The following is an 18148-nucleotide window of genomic DNA, read 5'->3' as shown; positions in this document are numbered from 1 at the left end:
GGCGGAAGCGCGGGCGGGCGGGCCGGGGCAGCGCGCTGGAGGCTGTGCGGGCGGCGGGAAGCGGGCCGGGCCCCATGGCCTCCTCCTCCAGCATCGACATCGAGGACGCTACCCAGCACCTGCGGGACATCCTCAAGCTGGACCGACCAGCAGGTGAGAGGCCGAGGCCGGAGTGCGGGAGGCTGCTGCCGGCGGGCCGGGCCGAGGCGGGGCGGGGCCGGCGCCCAGGGCCCGGCGGGGGCCGGGGCTGCGGGATTGTCTGCCGCCGGTTCGCTGAGCTCCGACGTCTGTCAGGCGGCCGCACTGCAGCCCGGGGCCACTGGACGCGCTGGTGGCATCGTCCTGCGCCGGCTGTGCCCCGCTGGGGCCAGGGGGGTCCTGCTCGGTTCTGCTTCTCTGTCCGAGGAGCCCGGGAGCCAGCGGGGAGAGTGGTGCGAGCCGGGCAGAGGATTGAGGAGCCTCGCTTGTGAAAAAGGATTCTTGGTACTGAACAGAGTGGGAGCAGTTCGGATCCAGAGCTCGCTGTCATCTCTGCGCTCTTTGCGCCAGAGGTGTTGCTGCAGGGCGCTGAGCAGCGCTGAGCCCTTGCGCTCCGAGTTCCCTCATTCGCTGAGAGTATTGGAACTTTTCCCGCAGTGCTCGGTGGAAGAGGCTGTCAGGCCTCTCTGAGATAAGTGCTTCTGTCCTTTCCATCTTACTTGAACGTGAAATGGACTTGTAGGTTTGCTTAAAGTAGTTGTGAGTCTCTTCCTTTTGCTTTGAGCTATTGCACTTCTCTGCTCAGAGCTCAGTGGATTCCTCTGTCTGTGAAAATGGCAGTGGTGAATAGCAGCAGGGGCAGGAGGTGGCTGTGTAAAGTGTGTTCCCACTCCCCCAGAGCTGAGCTTCACTCTCAACCCCCCTCGTAGCTTTCTGAACTTCCCAGAATGTTCCAGTCAAACCTACTGAGGTTAATGGTTTGACAGAGGCTAAGATCATGCGTGGCTTGCAAAGAAAGCCTTAGCCTCTGGGCAGAGGGCAGGGTCTGTGCCAGCATTGTGCTCTTGCTGAGGAAAGGGCAGCAATAATGTAGCCTTTAAGTGTCCTGAGAGTCAACAGGACTGTGGTACCTCCAGAAGAGCTGCCACGTGCTGCTTGGCCAAAAGGAGGAGGGATTGGATGCAGGATTGCTGTGGGAGAGGTGCAGTGGCACATGGGGTGATGGAGCCAACCTGCAGCTGCCTGAGTTTGACCACCCACAGAGAAACTTCTCCTTGCCTGAGGTCGTTTCTGGCTTTTTTTGGAGCCCTTGGGTGCTGCTGGCTGACTCTTCCCAGGAGAAGTCGATGCGAGGCCGGGGAGCGCCTCTTTCACAGGCATTGTTTGAGCTGATGTGTCCAGAGTGGGAAACGGTTGGAGTTCCCCAAAGCAGCTTCTCTTGCTGGTTGAAGCAAAGGAATTACTGAGTGTGGAGTCTTTGTTCTTGTTTTCTTCTTGCCTTTCCTTTATACCTTCTCTGTCAGCCTGGGTGCATGAAGACAGCACTTGAGGGAAGAGGAAGGAAATGGGCAGGAAGTGAAGCAGTGAGGAACTGTGGCTCTCAGCAGGAATCGTTGCCTGGGTGATGTTAGGTGTGAAAGAACTGGGTGTAGCAGGGCGAGGAGCAGGAGCACACCTTTGTTAAAGCCTCTTGGAACTCTGGCAGAGTCTCTGAGCAGAAGGAAGCTGGAGGACTGTGGAAGGCTTTTGAAAGAGCAGAAGCAACAGAACTGCTGCGTGGGGTTGGGCTTGCTCTAACTGCTCTCCCTGCCAGATTCTCACTCCCCACAGACAAGTGTAGCTGCCTTCCCGGGGTGCTGTGCAGGACCAGGTGCATGCAGCTCTGAGCTCCTCTGGGTGCTCTGCAGACAGGTGACATCAGACACTCCCTGCTCTGGAGAGTTGCAGCTGTCACAGCAGCTCTTCAGTTGTGCCAAGCCAGGGCCTCCCTCCACAGTGTTCTCCCAGCTTGGGCAAACATCACCCACTGCTTCTGAGCCTTTGTCTTCTTGATGCCACCCTCTCAGCAAGGGAGCTGCATGACAAACCATGGGCCTTCAAGCTGGGACCATGCTATGAAGAGCCCTGCTGTGGCTGTGGGCTGGATCCTTCAGTCTGTGCTGGAATCTCTGCTGCTAACCAGGGTGTCCCAGGGGTTTTTGCCCCACCCTTGTGGGGTTCCTGAAGGAAGCCAGGCAGAGCTTCTCGTTCGGGGAGGCTCAGTGTCTCCGCTCTGCTCCTGCTCTATGCAGAGGTATGAACAGAACAGAATCTGCAGCTCTGGGTTAGCATTCTGGGTTTGTTCTGATACCCAACAAATGCTGAGCTCTGCCCTTCCTTGTACCTCGAGGCAGCACCTCTGCCTATCCCTGAGCATCACTGTATTGTTGTTGTGTCCATCACTGTATTGTTGTTGTGTATTTGGGGAGTGTTTCCTCCTTCCCTTCCTGCTTGACAGCAGTCCAGAAGAGAAGGCTTTGGGGGTGTCAGTTGGTACCAAACTCCCCAGGAGCCAGCACTGGTGGCTGGCAGCCCAGAGCCAGCTGTGTGCTGGCTGCAGCCAGAGCAGGGAGAGCAGCAGCACAGGGAGGAGATTCTGCCCCTCTGCTCTGCCAAGAGCCCACCCTGCAGCACTGCAAATGAGGAATGTGTCATCTCTCTCTGGCAGCTTCAGTGCTCTTTCTGCAGTGAATGTTTTCCTGCTTTGGGTCACAAAGGGTGATTGGCAGTTGATGGAAGTAGCTGCAGCTGCACAGGAAGCCACCAAGTGCCACAGCAGCAGGCATAGCACAGGTGGGTTAGGTGGATACAGGGTGACATTGCCCAGGCTGAAGTTTCCTTGTACTCTGAGTGGTGATGCTGTTCTCCCACAGCCAGGTGAGCATCCTGTGGCAGCATAGGCTGCTGGCACCCGTGGAATGTTCTGGCAGAGGAGGAACAGCTGTGGCTGTGTCTGCTCCCCTGGTCTTTTGCAGCCTCTTTGGCAGCAGAGCTTGCCTGGCTTTCAGAGGATGTGCCTCTTGCCCTCAGCCTCACCTGGGCAGGTTTGCTCTGTGTGCTCTTAGCAGTGGAGCTCCTGGGCCTGGCAGCACCCATTTTGCCAGAGCTCAGCAGCAGTTGTTACCTGGCAACAGTATACCAGAGTCCAGTTCCCAACCCAGTGAAGACATCAGGTGAGACAGAAGGGTTCAGCTGGGCTGTGCTGATGTGGAGCAGGCTTGCTCTGCAGTGGGTATTGGCAGCTATTTACCTCACTAGGGAAATGGAAGAGTCTCCTTAATCCCCCTGCCACACTTATCCCCTCCTAAGAGCCTTCAGAAAGCACAGAGGCCACCATGCAACTGGTGCTGAACCAAAGAGCTGAAGTCAGGGCACAAGTGCCCTTCAAAGCACTGCTGGGACCATGCAGAAATGGTTGCTTTACCCAAACCCTGAGTGCTGGGGGCCTGTTTGTGGCTAGCAGAGCAAGCTGCAGCTCTGGGAATGCCATGGGCACAGCTACAGAGTTCAGAGCTCAGTTGCTCCAACACCTACACTTGGAGGTAACTTTTGGAAAGTACCCCCAAAGGCTGCAGCTGCCTGCTTTGTGTGTGGGCTTCAAAGGTCTCTCTGCAAGCAGGAGGACTGAGTCAATCTGAATTAGCAGCTTTGTCTTTCTGACCCAGGGCTCCTTGAGGTTGCAGCTCTTTGTACCTGTTCTGTGGGGGTTTCTGGGCTGCTGGTGGAAGGACAGAGCTGTGGCTTCACTTCACATGGGATAATCTCTTACACATCCTGTTTGGAGAAGAAGTCTTTTCCCACCCCATCCAGCACGCTCTGCCTGAGAGAGCGGCAGAAGTCATCTGCAGGCAGGGTGCTTGGCACTGTGCTGGTGCTGTCGTGGATGGTTGGTCCTGTTCTTCCCTAGGCTCAGTGAATGAGAACCAGAGGCCATCGAACTCATACAACGGAGACCTGAACGGGCTGCTGGTGCCTGATCCCATTGCCGCTGCGGATGGACCTTCTCTGGCCAAGCCAGCACACCGCAGCGTTGCTCTGGGAGCCCTGCAGGAGAAGCAAGTCATGTAAGTGTGGTCAGAAACAGGCTGGGTGTGGACAGAAGAGTTTCAAGTCAGTTCTGGTGAGGCTGGGCAGTGCTGGGGAACACCATGTTGGTCAGAGCTTTTGTAGCTTTTGATGTGTGGAGGCTGCCATCCTGCTCAGGAACTGGGGTGCAGCCTGGAGAGGAGAGGGCTCCAGGGGGTCCTTAGAACTGTTTTCCTATACCTGAAGGGATCTTGCAGGAAGGCTGCAGAGGGACTTTTCCTGAGGGTGTCTAGAGACAGGCCAAGGGGGAATGGTTTGAGCTGAGGGAGAGCAGGGTTTGAGTGGAGCTGAGAGGGGTTTCTGCAGTGTGAGGGTGGTGAGACTTTGGCACAGGCTGCCCAGAAGGTTATGACTGCCTGCTCCAGGGGGTATTCAAGCCTGGTTGGATGAGCATTGAGCAGCCAAGTCTAGTTGAGAAGTGTCCCTGCCATGGCAGGTGATGATCTCTGAGGTCTCTTTCCTACCTAAAGCTATTCTGTGATGTGGTGCTGAGGGACATTGGTTACACCGACTTGGTAGTGCTGGGTTAATGCTGGACTTGATGATCTTAAAGGTCTTCTCCAACCCAAACAATTCCATGATTCTATGATAGCAGCAGAGGTGTTCAGAGAGCAGGGAACAGGCCTGAGGGCAGGTGAGTGGAGGTAAATGAACAAGGCTCTGAGGCTCTGCCGTTCTCATCTAGACCTCCAGCTGAGCTCTTCAGGGCCTTGAGTTACCTGAGGGTTAACTCAGCAGCTGCCAGTGCAGTAGGACCTTGCACTCATCCAAGTATTTCTGTCCACATCACTTAAAGAGGACAAATCATCCTAGCTGGGACTGTCCTTAACTGCTGGTGGAGCTGTGTCTGTCCTGCACTGTGCTTTGCCTGCTCAGACACCCTGCAGGGGTGGAATGCTTGGGCTCTGTCATGGAAGCCACAGTGCCAGTGCACACTAGGGAGCTGCTGTGTTGCTTGGCTCCCTGTGCTGCTGTGATGAGCTGTGTAGGACTCTGCCACTGCTGGGAGGCAGTGAGCCATGTTGGCTGTTGGCTGGCCTGCCTTCTCCTTGCCCCTGCCAGCTTTGGCTTAGGCCAGGCAGCTTGAACCAAAGCTGGGTCGGTGCTCCACTGAAATACCTGGCAGGGTCTGAGCTGGGCAGCCCAGGGCATTTGGCAGACTGTCACCCACAGGTGTGACCCTCAGCTGAAAGCAGTTGGAGTTGTTCAGCTCAGAGCTCCGAGGGGCACATACTGAGGTTGCCAATGGCAGGGAGCTGAGCTGTGCTCTCTGATTCCTTGTTTTTCTCTTGCTTTTCTGAGCAGCTGCCTCTCAGGTGATGACAGCTCCACTTGTGTGGTGATATCAGCAAAAGATGTGGAGGTCGTGGCCAGCAGTGACTCCAGCATCACCAGTAAGGCCAGAGGGAGTAACAAGGTGAGGAGCAAGAGAAGGCACAGCTCTGTCTCCTCTTTAGTCACATCAGCTCCTGCTTGAGTGATTTAAACAGCAATTACTTCTCTTTCCCATTTGATAGGAGTACTTCTCCTTAGGCAGGAGTTTGTCAAGGAGCTTAACACAGAGTAGAATTGCGGTGGTGCCCTGCAGCTGATGGGTGCTGTGACTCCAGAGCCTCCTGCTCAGGAATGAGTCCATGACTAAGCTGTAGGATCCTGGGAAAGTGCCCTTCCTTCACAGACAAGCTGCTGCAGATTTTTCCTTGCCTGGGAGATTTCTGCTGTGGAGGGAAGGTTGCTCTCCGGAAGGCTCTGCCCAGCAGGTCATTGCTGCAGAAGGGCCAACGTGCTGAGCTGTGCACTGAGACTGCAGCAGAGCAGTGGGACGTGCTCAGAACAAACACCAGAGAGCTCTGCTCTTCATCCTCAGCCTTTCCTCATTCAGTGCCCTGGTGGCAGTGGGCGGAGGGGTCGCAGAGACAGCGAGTGGCTGCTGGGCCCTGGTGTGAGGGAGCAGTGCTGCCAGAATTGCCGTGGTGCTGCCAGGGACGGTGCTGGGCAGGGAAACAAGGCTCTGTCCCCTGGGAGCGGCACTCACGAGAAGTCAGCACCCGTGCGGCAAAGGGCCCTCTTTAGAGGGGCTGGGGACAAGGACCTGGGAGTGGTGGTGGACAGGAGGATGACCATGCAATGTGCCCTAATGGCCAAGAAGGCCAAAGGCATCCTAGGGTGCATCAAGAAGAGTGTGGCCTGCAGATCGAGGGAGGTTTCCTGGTGAGGCCACAGCTGGTGGGCTGGGTCCAGTTCTGCGTTCTCTGGCTCAAGAAGGACAGGGACTTGCTAGAGGTGGTCCAGCAAAGGGCTACAGGGCTGCTGAGGGGACTGGAACAGCTCTGTAGTGAGGAAAGGCTGAGGGCTTGGGGCTGTTTAGTCCAGAGGAGAGCAGCCTGAGCCAGGACCTCATCATTGCTGAGCAATACTTAACAGGGAAATGTCAGGAAGATGGGACCAGGCTTTGCTCAGTGGCACCCAGTGACAGGACAAGGGTCAGTGGGCACAACCTGGAACATCAGAAGATGCATCTGAACATGGGGAGGAACTTCTGAAATTGAAAGGTGACAGAGCCATGGAGCAGGCTGCCCAAAGAGGTGCTGAAGTTTCCATCTCTGGAGAACTTCCAGTGCAGCTGGACATGATCCTGTGTGACTTCTCTAGGTGCCCCTGGCTTGGCAGGGTGGGTTGGAGCACACTGGGGCAGGCTGCCCAGATAGGTGCTGGAGTCTCCATCTCTGGAGAACTTCAGTGCACCTGGACATGATCCTGTGTGACCTTCTCTAGGTGCCCCTGGCTTGGCAGAGAGGTTGGACTCAATGACCTCCAGAGGTCCCTTCCAACTCCCCCATGCTGTGTTACTCAATGAGCTGCATTCCTTCTTGCAACAGAAGGAATCCTTCCTCTGCCTGCAGAACCCTGAGTGCCCAGGGCTCTGCTAGCTGGCATCCAGCGTGCAGCTCTGCCAGGTGCTGCTGTGGGCAGTTTACTGTTAAGCATCACAGACCTTCCCTAGAGGAACTGCAATGCTTGGCAGGTGTGTCCCAGGGGAAGGTGGATTCCAGATTTCTCATGTTTGGTTTTGTCTCTCCTGAGCAGGTGAAAATAAAGCCTGTGGCCAGATACGACTGGGAGCAGAAATACTACTATGGCAATCTGATAGCTGTCTCAAACTCCTACCTGGCCTATGCCATCAGAGGTGAGATGCTTTATGTCCTGGATGTGGTCTGTGTGCTTCTGCTCTCTGGATCTCCAAAAGGGCACTGGAGGAAGGTAACTGGCAGAAACTGAACCACATCTGCCAGCACTTGGATCAGAGTGGGAGTGAGAGTGAAGCTGCAGTAGTGGGGACAGCAGAGGTGGATGTGTAGGAGAGTTTTCATTGGGGGAAGAAGACCAGACTGCTTTGGGCAGGAAGGGACCTTGCAAGGCCATCCAGTCCAACAGTCCAACCCCCTGCACTCAGCAGGGACAGCTGCAGCCAGAGCAGTTGAGGGCTCAGACCCCCAGCCAACCTCACCTGCAATGGTGCCAGTCATGGGGCAGCACCCACCTCTCTGGGCAGCCTGTGCCAGGCTCTCCCCACCCTCAGTGCCAAACATTTCTCCCTCCTCTCCACTCCCAAGCTGCAGCCTGCCCTCACAGCAGAGCCCTGCCAGCCCTGCTGTGGCCTCCTCTGGCCCTGCTGCAGCAGGTCCCTGTCTGCACTGTGCTGAGCACTCCAGAGCTGCCCCAGCAATGCAGGGGAGGTCTCAGCAGAGGAGCAGAATCCCCTCCCTGCCCCTGCTGCCCACAGTGTTAGGGATCAGCCCTGGGCAGTGCTCTTTGCTTTCCATGTTTCCCTTACAGAAGGTGTCATGGAACCTTCTGCCTCTCAGTGCCTGCTTTTCTCCAGTTACTGATGATGAAGTTGCCACTTCAGTTAATGCTGTGTGGCTGGAGGGCAGTGTTGGACGTTTGGTATCTGGGGGTAAAGATTTAGGCCTTACTTTTATTGAAGAGGTCTCTCCTGAGAACAGTCCTGGGAACTAGCAGAAGTCAGCTTCTGTTGTTTTCTTTCAAAGTAGAAAAGTTACAATCTGCAGAGCTCAAGAATCAGAAGATGTGGGGAACTGAGCTTGTCCCAGACCAAGCCCTTCTGGCTGCTGCTGTTGCAGTCTTCTGCACCAAACCCAGAGCTGCAGTAAATGTCTGAGAGCTGCCCTGGGAATGTGGCACCTGCTGATAGGTCCTTTCAGACTGCTGCCAGTGAGGGCTGATGGCAGTATGGGTACAGGAGCCAGCACTGGCTGCTGACAGCCCAGAGCCAGCTGTGTGCTGGCTGCAGGCAGAGCAGCAGCACAGGGAGGAGATTCTGCCCCTCTGCTCTGCTCAGACCTCACCTGCAGCACAAGAAGGACCTGGAGCTGCTGGAGAGGGTCCAGAGGAGACCACAAAGATGATCAGAGGCTGGAGAAGCTCTGCTGTGGGGACAGGCTGGCAGAGTTGTGTCTGTTGAGCCTGGAGAAGAGAAGGCTTCAGGGAGCCCTCAGAGCAGCCTTGCAGTAGCTGGAGAGACTTTGGACAAGGGCTGGGAGTGCCAGGATGAGGGACAATGGCTTTGTGCTGGGAGAGGGGAGAGTGAGAATGGAGAGGAGGAAGAAATTGTTGGTAGTGAGAGTCGGGAGAGACTGGCACAGGTTGCCCAGGGAGGTTGCAACTGCCCCCACCCCAGAGGTGTTCCAGGCCAGGCTGGGTGAGACCTTGAGCAGTCTGAGCTGGTGAAGCTGTCCGTGCCCATGGCAGGGGTTGGCACTGGATGAGCTTTGAGGTGCTTTCCAACCCAACCCACTCCATGACTTTATGGAGGTGACAGGTTGATGGCTGGACAATGGTAGTCCTGTGGGGGTGCCAGGTGGCTGCCAGGTGACCTCTCCTGTCTCCCCTAGGTGCCATGGTGCGGGTGATGAGCATCAGCACGGCCGAGCGGATCTTGCTGAAGGGCTTCGTGGGTGGTGTGGCAGACCTGGCCTTTGCTCACCTCAACTCCACCCAGCTGGCCTGCCTGGATGAGGCTGGGAACCTTTTTGTGTGGCGCCTGGCCATGGAGAAGGACAAGATCCAGTATCTTGGCAAAGCTTGGTCCCTGCTGCTGTGAGCGGCACCTGCTCCTGGCAGCTGCTCTTGTGGCTGCCCCAGAGAAGCAGCTTGCAGGGGGAAAAGATCCACGGGAAAGGGTCCATGCTTCACCCTTCCAGAGTGTCAAATCAGGCAGTCTCTGTCTGTACCCAGCACAAGTGGTGCCTGCAATCACACCTGCCTTGGCATTCCAGCACTGCCAGCTTGGTGCTCCTGGGCAAGGCAGAAGTAGTCAGTGGAAAGTGTCAGGCTGTGCCTTGCACAGGGGCAGGGACTCCTCGGCCATGGGACCAAGCTTTCTGCTCACCTCTGCCTGCTTTTTAGCTGGTTTTCTCAGTTGCTTTTCGGGGGAAGAGGATGCAACACTTCCCTCCTGCTTCCTGTCTTCCTTCCCAACCTGTCATCACTCTTCTTCTGCTGGTCCTGAGATTTGTTGCTAATGTTGGGTTCATTGCCCTAAACCTTTCTCTTCCTGCTGCCAGGGGTGAGTGCTCAGGCTCTTGGGAAGCTTCTCGGTCTGTGCAGTCTGTTGTCTTAGCTTTGGCTTCTTCATTTTAATTCATGGAATCACAGAATGGGTTGGATTGGGTTGAGTTGGAAGGGACCTCAAAGACCATCCGCTGGCATGGGCAGGGACACGTCCCACCGGCACAGGTTGCACATGGCCTTGAACACCAGGCAGGGGCAGCCACAACCTCCCTGGGCAACCTGTGCCAGTGTCTTCCCCACCCTCACTGAAGAATTTCTTTTCCATATCCAGTCTCCCCTCTTTGTTTGCAGCCATCACCCCTTGATCTGTCACCACATTCCCTTATGAAGAGACTCCAGCATCTGGGCTGGACGGTCCTCTTCCCCAGCTTTCCTGTAGGCTCCAGCTGTTGAGCATCCTTTCCAAAGCAGCTGGAGCAGAGGTTGGTTGTGGTTGTCCAGGGTCGGATATGTCTGAGTGGAGCAGAGCTCTCTGCCCCAGGCCGTGCGGTAGCTCCTTTGTCTCTCCACAGCAGCGGTGTGGAGCTCGCTGCAGTCATCTCCTCTGCCCATCAGTCTTGTGGCTCATGCGTTCAGGCGTGGCTGTGTGCCCCTCTTGTGCCTGGCCTGCCCCTGTCTGCAGCTGGGAGACTCTGCTTCGATCACTTCCAGTGCCCGTGCCTGTGCCTGCACCCATGCATGTGCCTATGCCTCTGCCGGTGCTGCCTGCCTGCACCCGTCCATGTCCTGTGCCCGTGCATGTGCCTATGCCCATGCCGGCACTGCCTGCCTGTGCCCGTGCATGTTCCTGTGCCGGCACTGCCTGCGTTCTCATGGGAGCCTCTGCTGCTCTCTTCTGGAATCCATATGACCCAAATCCTCCCGAGATCTGATCCAGTATGACCAGCACCAGACCTGAACAGCTTCATGCTAAGTGTCTGTAGCACAGCCAGAATGTTCCATGCCTTAACCATGGTGCCAGAGAGGAAATCCTGGTGAACATCAAGCGCCCTGAGGGCACACCCCTGAACGCCTCCCGCAGGATCATCTGGTGCCCCTTCATCCCCGATGACAGCGAGGAGAGCATCGAGGAGGGCAGCCAGACCTTGGCTTTGCTGCACGAGGACAGGGTAAGAGCAGCCTGCTCTGGGGACCTTGTCCCTTGGCGTCAGAGGGAGAGAGCTGATGAAGGAAGGAGCTGATGTGGTTGGAGGTGGAAAGGCGCTGCTCTGGTCTATGCTGGGGCTCCTCCCATGGGAGCTGTGGAGAGGTCCTGCTGACCTTTCTGCAGCACTTGGGAGGAAGGAAAGGGATGGCTTTACTCACTACCACATACTGGGTGAAACGATGTGAAGGGCCAGAGGCATCACCCCTTGGGCCAAGGGGAGAGGGCTTAGTGAGCAGAAGCTGCCAGTGCCAAGAAGAGTGCCTTGCACTTGTGTATGGCTGGGTGCCAGGAAAGCTCCTGGTGGTAGTGTTGAGTGGCAGTGGGAAGGGCTCTGTCACACCTGTGCCACTGGACTGGTGTGTCAGGAGCTGAGATAAACATATGAGCAGTTCTCCACTGGCTCAGCCCAGTAGCTGTAGAAATGAACCTGGGTTACATTTGTCTTCCAGGCAGAGGTGTGGGATTTGGATATCATCCGAACCAACAACAGCTCCTGGCCCGTGGAAGTGCCTAGCATCAAGGAAGGCTTCATCGTAGTGAAAGGCCACAGCACGGTATGGCCTTGCCAGCACAGAGCTGATCCCTGCAGCCCACAGCATCACAGAATGCTCTGGCCTGGAAGAGACCTCCAAAGGGCATCCAGTCCAAACCCCCTGCAGGCAGCAGGGACATCTCCACTAGCAGGTTGCCCAGAGCCCTGTCCAGACTCACCTTAATCTCCAGGGATGGGCCCCAACTACCTCCTTGGGCAGCCTGTTGCAGTATTCCAGAAGCCTCATAGTAAAGAACCTGTTCTTAACACCCAATCTAGACCTACTCTGCTCTGGTTTGCAGCCATTGCCCCTGGTCCTGTCCCTGCAGGCCTTTGGCAGTCCCTCTGCAGCCTGCTTGTAGCCCACTCAGGTGCTGGCAGCAGCTCTGAGGTCTCCCTGGAGCCTTCTCCTCCCCAGGCTGCACCCCCTCAGGCTGCACCCCCTCAGCTCCCTCAGCCTGTGCCCACAGCAGAGCTGCTGCATCCTCTGATCTCCATGGCCTTTTCCTGGACCCTTTCCATCAGGCCCAGGTCTCCTGTGCTGGGGTCCCACAGCTGAGGTCTCCCCAGAGCACAGCAGAGGGGCAGGATCCCTTCTCTCCACCTCTGCCCACGCTGCTTTGGATGCAGCCCAGGCTGCCCTTGGACTTCTGTGCTGCCAGTGCCCACTGCTGCCTCCTGCCCAGCCTCTCCCCCACCAGCACCCCCAAGGCCTTTCCCTCAGGGCTGCTTTCTGTCACCTCCTCCCCCAGCCTGGGTTGTCAGTGAGGATTGTTCCAGCCCAGCTGCAGGACTCTGCACTTGCTGCTGCTGTTGAACCTCAGGAGGCTCTCCTGGGCCACCTCTGCAGCCTATCCAGGTCCCTCTGGATGCCATCCTGTGCCTCTGGCACATCGAGAGCACCACTCAGCTTGGTGCCAGCTGCACACTGCTGGTGGTGCCTCGACCCCTCTGTCTATAGCAGTGCTACAAACACTGAACAGCACAGGTGCTAGCACAGACCACCTGGGCTAGAGTGCCTCAGGAGCTGCAGGTGATTGTTAAGCATCCCAGCCCCTTACTCAGCCACACTGGCACCCACAGCCTCTGTACAAACACTGTTGGTGAGCAGCCTTTGTGTGAAGGTCTGAGGGGAAGGTGTAGTCACCTGCTTTGAAAATGGTTCTGGAAAGATCCCTCCTCTGTTTCTCAGGGCCTGCTCATCAGACTGTGTTTCATAGAGTCCTAGAATGAGTTGGGTTGGAAGTGACCTCAGGGCATCCAGTGCCAACCCCATGCCTCCCACCAGCACAGGGTGCTCAAGGTCTGATCAAGCCTGGCCTTCAACACCTCCAGGGAAGGAGCAGCCACAGCCTCCCTAGGCATCTTATGCCAGTCTCTCCCTACCCTCACTGCCACCAGTTCCTTCCTCCAGTCTCAACCTCCCCTCTCCCAGTTCAAAGTCAGTGCCCTTTGTCCTGGCACTGGCACAAATTCCTCCCCAGCTTTCTCTCAGGTCTCCTGGGAAACGGAGCCATTAACACTGCTGGGGATTTGTGTGACAAAGAGAAACTGCAGCCCAAAGTCATCTTTATTATGTTTTCTACATATGATTCTTACCATGTTTATTACTTTCCCTGGTGAGTGTAGTTCTAAGTCTGCAAGCCAGGAGTGCAGCTGAGCAGGTGATATTTTGGATATAAAAGAAAGAGCTGGGAAGAGTCCAAGTTCACTCCCTGAACAGGATGGTGGCAAAACAGTTGTGCCACTGAGATGGAACAGCAGAGATAGTGGTGAGCCAGGAGATCCCCAGCACCCTGCGCTCTGCAATCCCTTGTAGTTAATTGCGGTGTCTGGAGCTGTGTATTGCAAACAGAGCCCGCAGGGGTAACCACCTCGGGGCGTGGTGAAGACCACTCTCAGCTCCTGCCACTAGTCCAGTTGTTGTTTGAAGCTGTAGTGACTTCTCTGTGCATTCTTTCTCCCCTCTATGCAGTGCCTGAGCGAGGGAGCTCTTTCTCCAGATGGGACTGTGCTGGCCACAGCAAGCCATGATGGCTTTGTCAAGTTCTGGCAGATCTACATCGAGGGGCAGGACGAGCCAAGGTAAGTGGAGGGCTACAGCATGGAGGACCCTGCAGCAGAGAGCAGCATTTCCTGTCTTGGGTTCCTTGGTACAGAATCAGGGGGCTTTGGAATTGGAGGGGACTTTTGAGACCATTGGATCCAACCATTCTCTTAACTCTGCCATGTCTGGTGCTCACCCATGGCCCTCAGCACCATATATTTGAAGCACTCCCAGGGACAGGAATTCAACCACTGGGAAGCCTCTTCCAGGCTTTGAGAATCCTTTCAAGGAGGAAGTTTCTTCCAGTGTTGAACCCAAACCTCTGCTGGAGCAACTTGAGGCCATTTCCTCATCCTGTCACTTGCTACTGGATAGCAGAGCCCAACCCCAGCTGGCTTCAGCCTCCTCTTCTCCACACTAACCACCTTCAGCTCCCTTAGCTGCTCCTCCCCAGCCCTTGTCTCCGTACACTTTCCCACCTTTCTTGCCCTTCTCTGGACCTGCTCCAGCTCCTCAATGTCTTTCTTGGGGTGAGATCCTCCCCAGTGAGGGGGGGAGGGGGCACAATCCCTGCCCTGCTCCTCCTGCCCACACCATTGCAGATCCAGGCCAGGTGCCTTTCTTGCCCACCTGTGTACTCCCTGGCTCATCTTCAGCTGCTGCCAGCCAGCATCCTCAGGTCTTTCTCTGTGGGGCAGTTCCTAGCCACAGTCACTTGCAGTGCCCTTCACAAGATGTTGTAAAGTGATTTGTTGCTCAATAGCTGTCACCAAAGGTCACACAGGGTTTGGTGAACTCATGGAAGGAGCAGAAAGCTGTGTCTGGGTGCAGGAGCTCTGTGCTGTGCACAGACTGTAGCCAAACTCTTCTGCTGCAATAAAGGGCAGAAAGCTCCTCTAAGATGTGCCTCTCAAGGCTGACTTTAACGTCAGGTGGCTCTGCTGACCACAGTCTGCAGGGAGGGCTGTGGCCTCCTCATTGTATGGAAGCTTGAGAATAGCTTCAGGCTGGTGCCTGCTGCCATAGTGTGGTCTGTAGGCAAGGGGAAATGCCTTCAGCACCCACCTCTTCCTCAGGTATTGCTTCCTGCACACCTGAACGTGTTCTCTGGTTCTTCTCTAGATGTCTCCATGAGTGGAAGCCCCACGATGGTCGCCCTCTGTCCTGTCTGCTCTTCTGTGACAACCACAAAAAACAGGACCCAGAGTAAGTGCCTGAGCCTGGGCTTGGTGAGCCAAGTGAGCAGCATCCCCTGGGTCTGCCTCTGGAGGGCGCTCTCTAACTGCTTCCTGCTGGAGTACAACGCCAAGTGACCTCAGTTCTGAGGCAGTTCCATGCCTCGGAAGCAATGAAACTGCTCTAAATGCTGAGTCCCTGCAGGTCTGTGCTGTGCTCAGTTTTAACTGACCTGTGAGCTTCCACATTTCTGCTGCAGTTGATTGAAAACTAGCTGCTTTTGCTCCCCCTGTTAATGAATGTTTGTGTTAACTCTTCAGTCCTTTGTAGCTGTAAAGTTCTGGAGAGCTGCAGCGTTTGCTGTCCTGCTGTGGAAGCAGAGGTTTTATGACAACTTTAAGACACATTTGGGCCTAAAGAAAAGCTGGTGAGGGACTTTTGAGGCTGTCGGGGAGTGCCAGGACTGGGGGGAATGGAGCAAAGCTGGAGGTGGGGAGAGTGAGGCTGGAGGTGAGGAGGAAGTTGTTGAGCAGGAGAGTGGTGAGAGGCTGGAATGGGTTGCCCAGGGAAGGGGTTGAGGCCCCGTGGCTGGAGGTGTTTAAGGCCAGGCTGGATGAGGCTGTGGGCAGCCTGCTCTAGGGTAGGGTGTCCCTGGGCATGGCAGGGGGGTTGGAACTGTGTGGTGGTTTGGTTGTACCCTGCCCCCCCCCACTTTTAGAAATACCCAGTTAGACTCAGCGGGACTATGGGAATATGAATGAAGCTATTTATTTACAGCTAGCACAACATACAAACAGCTATTTACAGTATATACAGTTATAGACAGAAATATACAAGGTAAAAAGTAATACAGAAACACAACTCCCCTCCCAGAAACCTGAGTCCCCCTCAGGAGGGGCTCTCAATCACCCCTTCACCTTCCCCCTGCCCCTCTCAACTTACCCAGTCCTAAAGGAAGAATAGAGGTCAGCCAAGAGGTTATGAAGCCAAGGTTAGGTGGCAGGAGAGGTTAGGGAGATGTAGTCTCAGTCCGAAGGCCAAGAAGCAGAGGTGAGACAAAAGGGCAAACTGTTATCTAATGTTTAGTTTCTTCTTCCAGCAAGACTCTGAGGGAAGGAGACATCCCACTTGTTTTCTTTTTCACATGCCAATTATCTACTCTCTCTCATCAAAATATTCTACCCTGCTTCAAACTAGCATAATCCACCACCAGGTCTACTTCGCTAGAGTATTGCTAGAACTATCTGATCTAATCTAAACCAATATTTACACTAATGAATATTACAAGTTCAGTTCACACTTTCATTCAGGCTATCTCAGATGTAGGTGATTCAAGAAGCTCAGAACAGTTTGTCTCCTCACAGATGAGACAAGAAACAGGGACTTCCAGGTGACAGTTGGGTTCATGCTCATGTACTGTAGATCTCTCTGTAGATCTCTCAGTGTTGGACGCCGATGGTACCTAGAACAGAAAACACCTAACAGCTTGTATTATACACTCTGAATTTAAAACTCTCTCAGCTAAGGTTAGATTTCTCTGTGGAATACACTGGATTTCACCATTCTCCCTGCATTACCCAGTAGGTGTGACCAGGACCTTCAGCAGAAAGCCACCCCTCGGACAGGTTTCCCTTCGCCCGAAGGAGAAAATACCCAAACAGTTTCTCCCTAACAGATTCTTTTCACCTACAACAGGAACTTTATCACCATCTGCTGTTTGGACCAAATCTGATTGTGCAGGTCCTGCTCTATTTACTGAATTCTACTATTGACCAACCAGGTAGCTTCTGCTAAATGTTTGTCCCAGTTTTTCAGAGTTCCACCCCCCATGGCTTTTAGGGTGGTTTTCAGCAAACCGCTCAATCTTCCCTGCAGCTGGTGCATAGTAGGGTATGTGGTAGATCCACTCAATGCTGTGCTCTTTGGGCCAGTTCTTCACAAGATTGTTCTTGAAATGGATGCCATTGTCTGACTCGATTCTCTCTGGAGTTCCATGTCTCCACATGATCTGTCTCTCCAAACCAACAATGGTGTTACGTGCAGTTGCATGTGGAACTGGATAGGTTTCCAGCCATCCAGTGCTGGCCTCTACCATCGTTCAGCACATACTGCTTGCCAGAACGAGATGGAGGTAAAGTGATGTAGTCAATCTGCCAGGCTTCACCATACTTGTACTTTGACCATCTCTCACCATACCATAAGGGCTTGATTCGCTTAGCCTGCTTAATAGCAGCACAAATGTCACAGTCATAGATGACTTGGGTGATAGCGTCCATGGACAAGTCAATTGACCTATCACGAGCCCATCGGTATGTTGCATCTCTGCCTTGATGTCCAGATGAGTCATGGGACCACCGAGCTAAGAAACAGTTCACCTCGGTGTTTCCAAGTCAAGGTCAAGATCAAAGTTTGTATCAACTTGAGCAATCTTAGCAGCTTGGTCTGCCTGCTGGTTATGTTGATGTTCCTCAGTGGCTCTGCTCTTAGGCAGTGTGCGTCTACGTGCCGCACCTTCACTGGAGTTCTCTCCAGCCGTGCATCAATGTCCTGCCATAGATCAGCACACCAAATAGGCTTTCCTTTACCTCTGCCAACCATTCTTCTTCCAGTCCTTCAGCCAACCCCACAGAGCATTGGCTACCATCCACGAGTCGGTGTAGAGGTAAAGGATAGGCCAATTTCTCACGTTCAGCCACATCAAGAGCAAGTTGACAGCTTTTACCTCAGCGAAACTGACTGCATTCTCCTTCTCCATCTCTCGCTTTCGGTAACTCTCCTGGTAGGACTCCATACTGCTGACTTCCATCTTCGCTTGTTCCCAACAAGACGACAGGAACCATCTGTGAACAAAGCATAGTTCTTTTCCTGATCAGAGAGATCACCATAGGGAGGAGCTTCCTCAGCACGAGTATTTCTCCTCTGAGGTTTGGTACAGTCTGTGCCTTCCTGCCAGTTGGTGATCACCTCCACCAGACCAGGTCGGTCAAGATTACCCATTCGTGCTCGTTGGGTTATCAAAGCCATCCATTTAGACCAGGTTGCATCTGTGGCATGATGTGGTGATGAACCTTTGCCCTTGAACATCCAGTTTAGAACTGGCAGTCTAGGAGCTAAAAGCAATTGTGACTCAGTTCCAATCACTTCAGAAGCTGCTTTCACTCCCTTCATAAGGCTGCTAGAATCTCTTTCTCAGTTGCAGTGTAATTTGCCTCTGAACCTCTGTAGCTAACGTCCCCAGAAACCAAGTGGACGACCACGTGTCTCATTTGGAGCTCTCTGCCAAAGGCTCCAAGTTGGACATTGTCACTGGCAGCCGTGTACAGAATGTTCTTAATGTCCGGACCAGATCGCACAGGTCCCAAGCCCACTGCATGGACTACTTCTCGCTTGATCTGATCAAAGGCAAGCTTGTTGTTCAGGTCCCCACTCGAAATTGTTTCTCTTACTGAGTCACATCGTGCTGAGGTTTGACAATCTGACTGAAACCAGGAATGTGTAGTCTCCAAAATCCCACCACACCAAGAAAGAAGAGTTGTCCTTCTTACTG

At 54.5% G+C, this 18148-nt stretch overlaps 1 protein-coding gene across 1 annotated transcript in view; it reads left to right on the top strand.

The window, feature by feature from the left end:
• Window positions 1–4: 4 nt before the first annotated feature.
• EDC4 (enhancer of mRNA decapping 4) overlaps window positions 5–18148 on the top strand; it is a 52796-nt gene continuing 34652 nt past the window's right edge. Inside the window, 9 exon segments of the mRNA XM_064160693.1 lie at window positions 5–153; window positions 3926–4082; window positions 5410–5521; window positions 7192–7291; window positions 9021–9195; window positions 10661–10808; window positions 11296–11400; window positions 13354–13463; window positions 14548–14631. Coding sequence (XP_064016763.1) covers window positions 75–153; window positions 3926–4082; window positions 5410–5521; window positions 7192–7291; window positions 9021–9195; window positions 10661–10808; window positions 11296–11400; window positions 13354–13463; window positions 14548–14631 — 1070 coding nt within the window. The 5' untranslated portion in view covers window positions 5–74.

This window comes from Pogoniulus pusillus, chromosome 20 (genome assembly GCF_015220805.1).
Source record: "Pogoniulus pusillus isolate bPogPus1 chromosome 20, bPogPus1.pri, whole genome shotgun sequence".
In the NCBI taxonomy this organism is placed as follows: Eukaryota; Metazoa; Chordata; class Aves; order Piciformes; family Lybiidae; genus Pogoniulus; species Pogoniulus pusillus.
The sequence above is the reverse complement of the archived record's forward strand: the minus strand, read 5'-3'. Positions and strand labels throughout refer to the sequence as shown.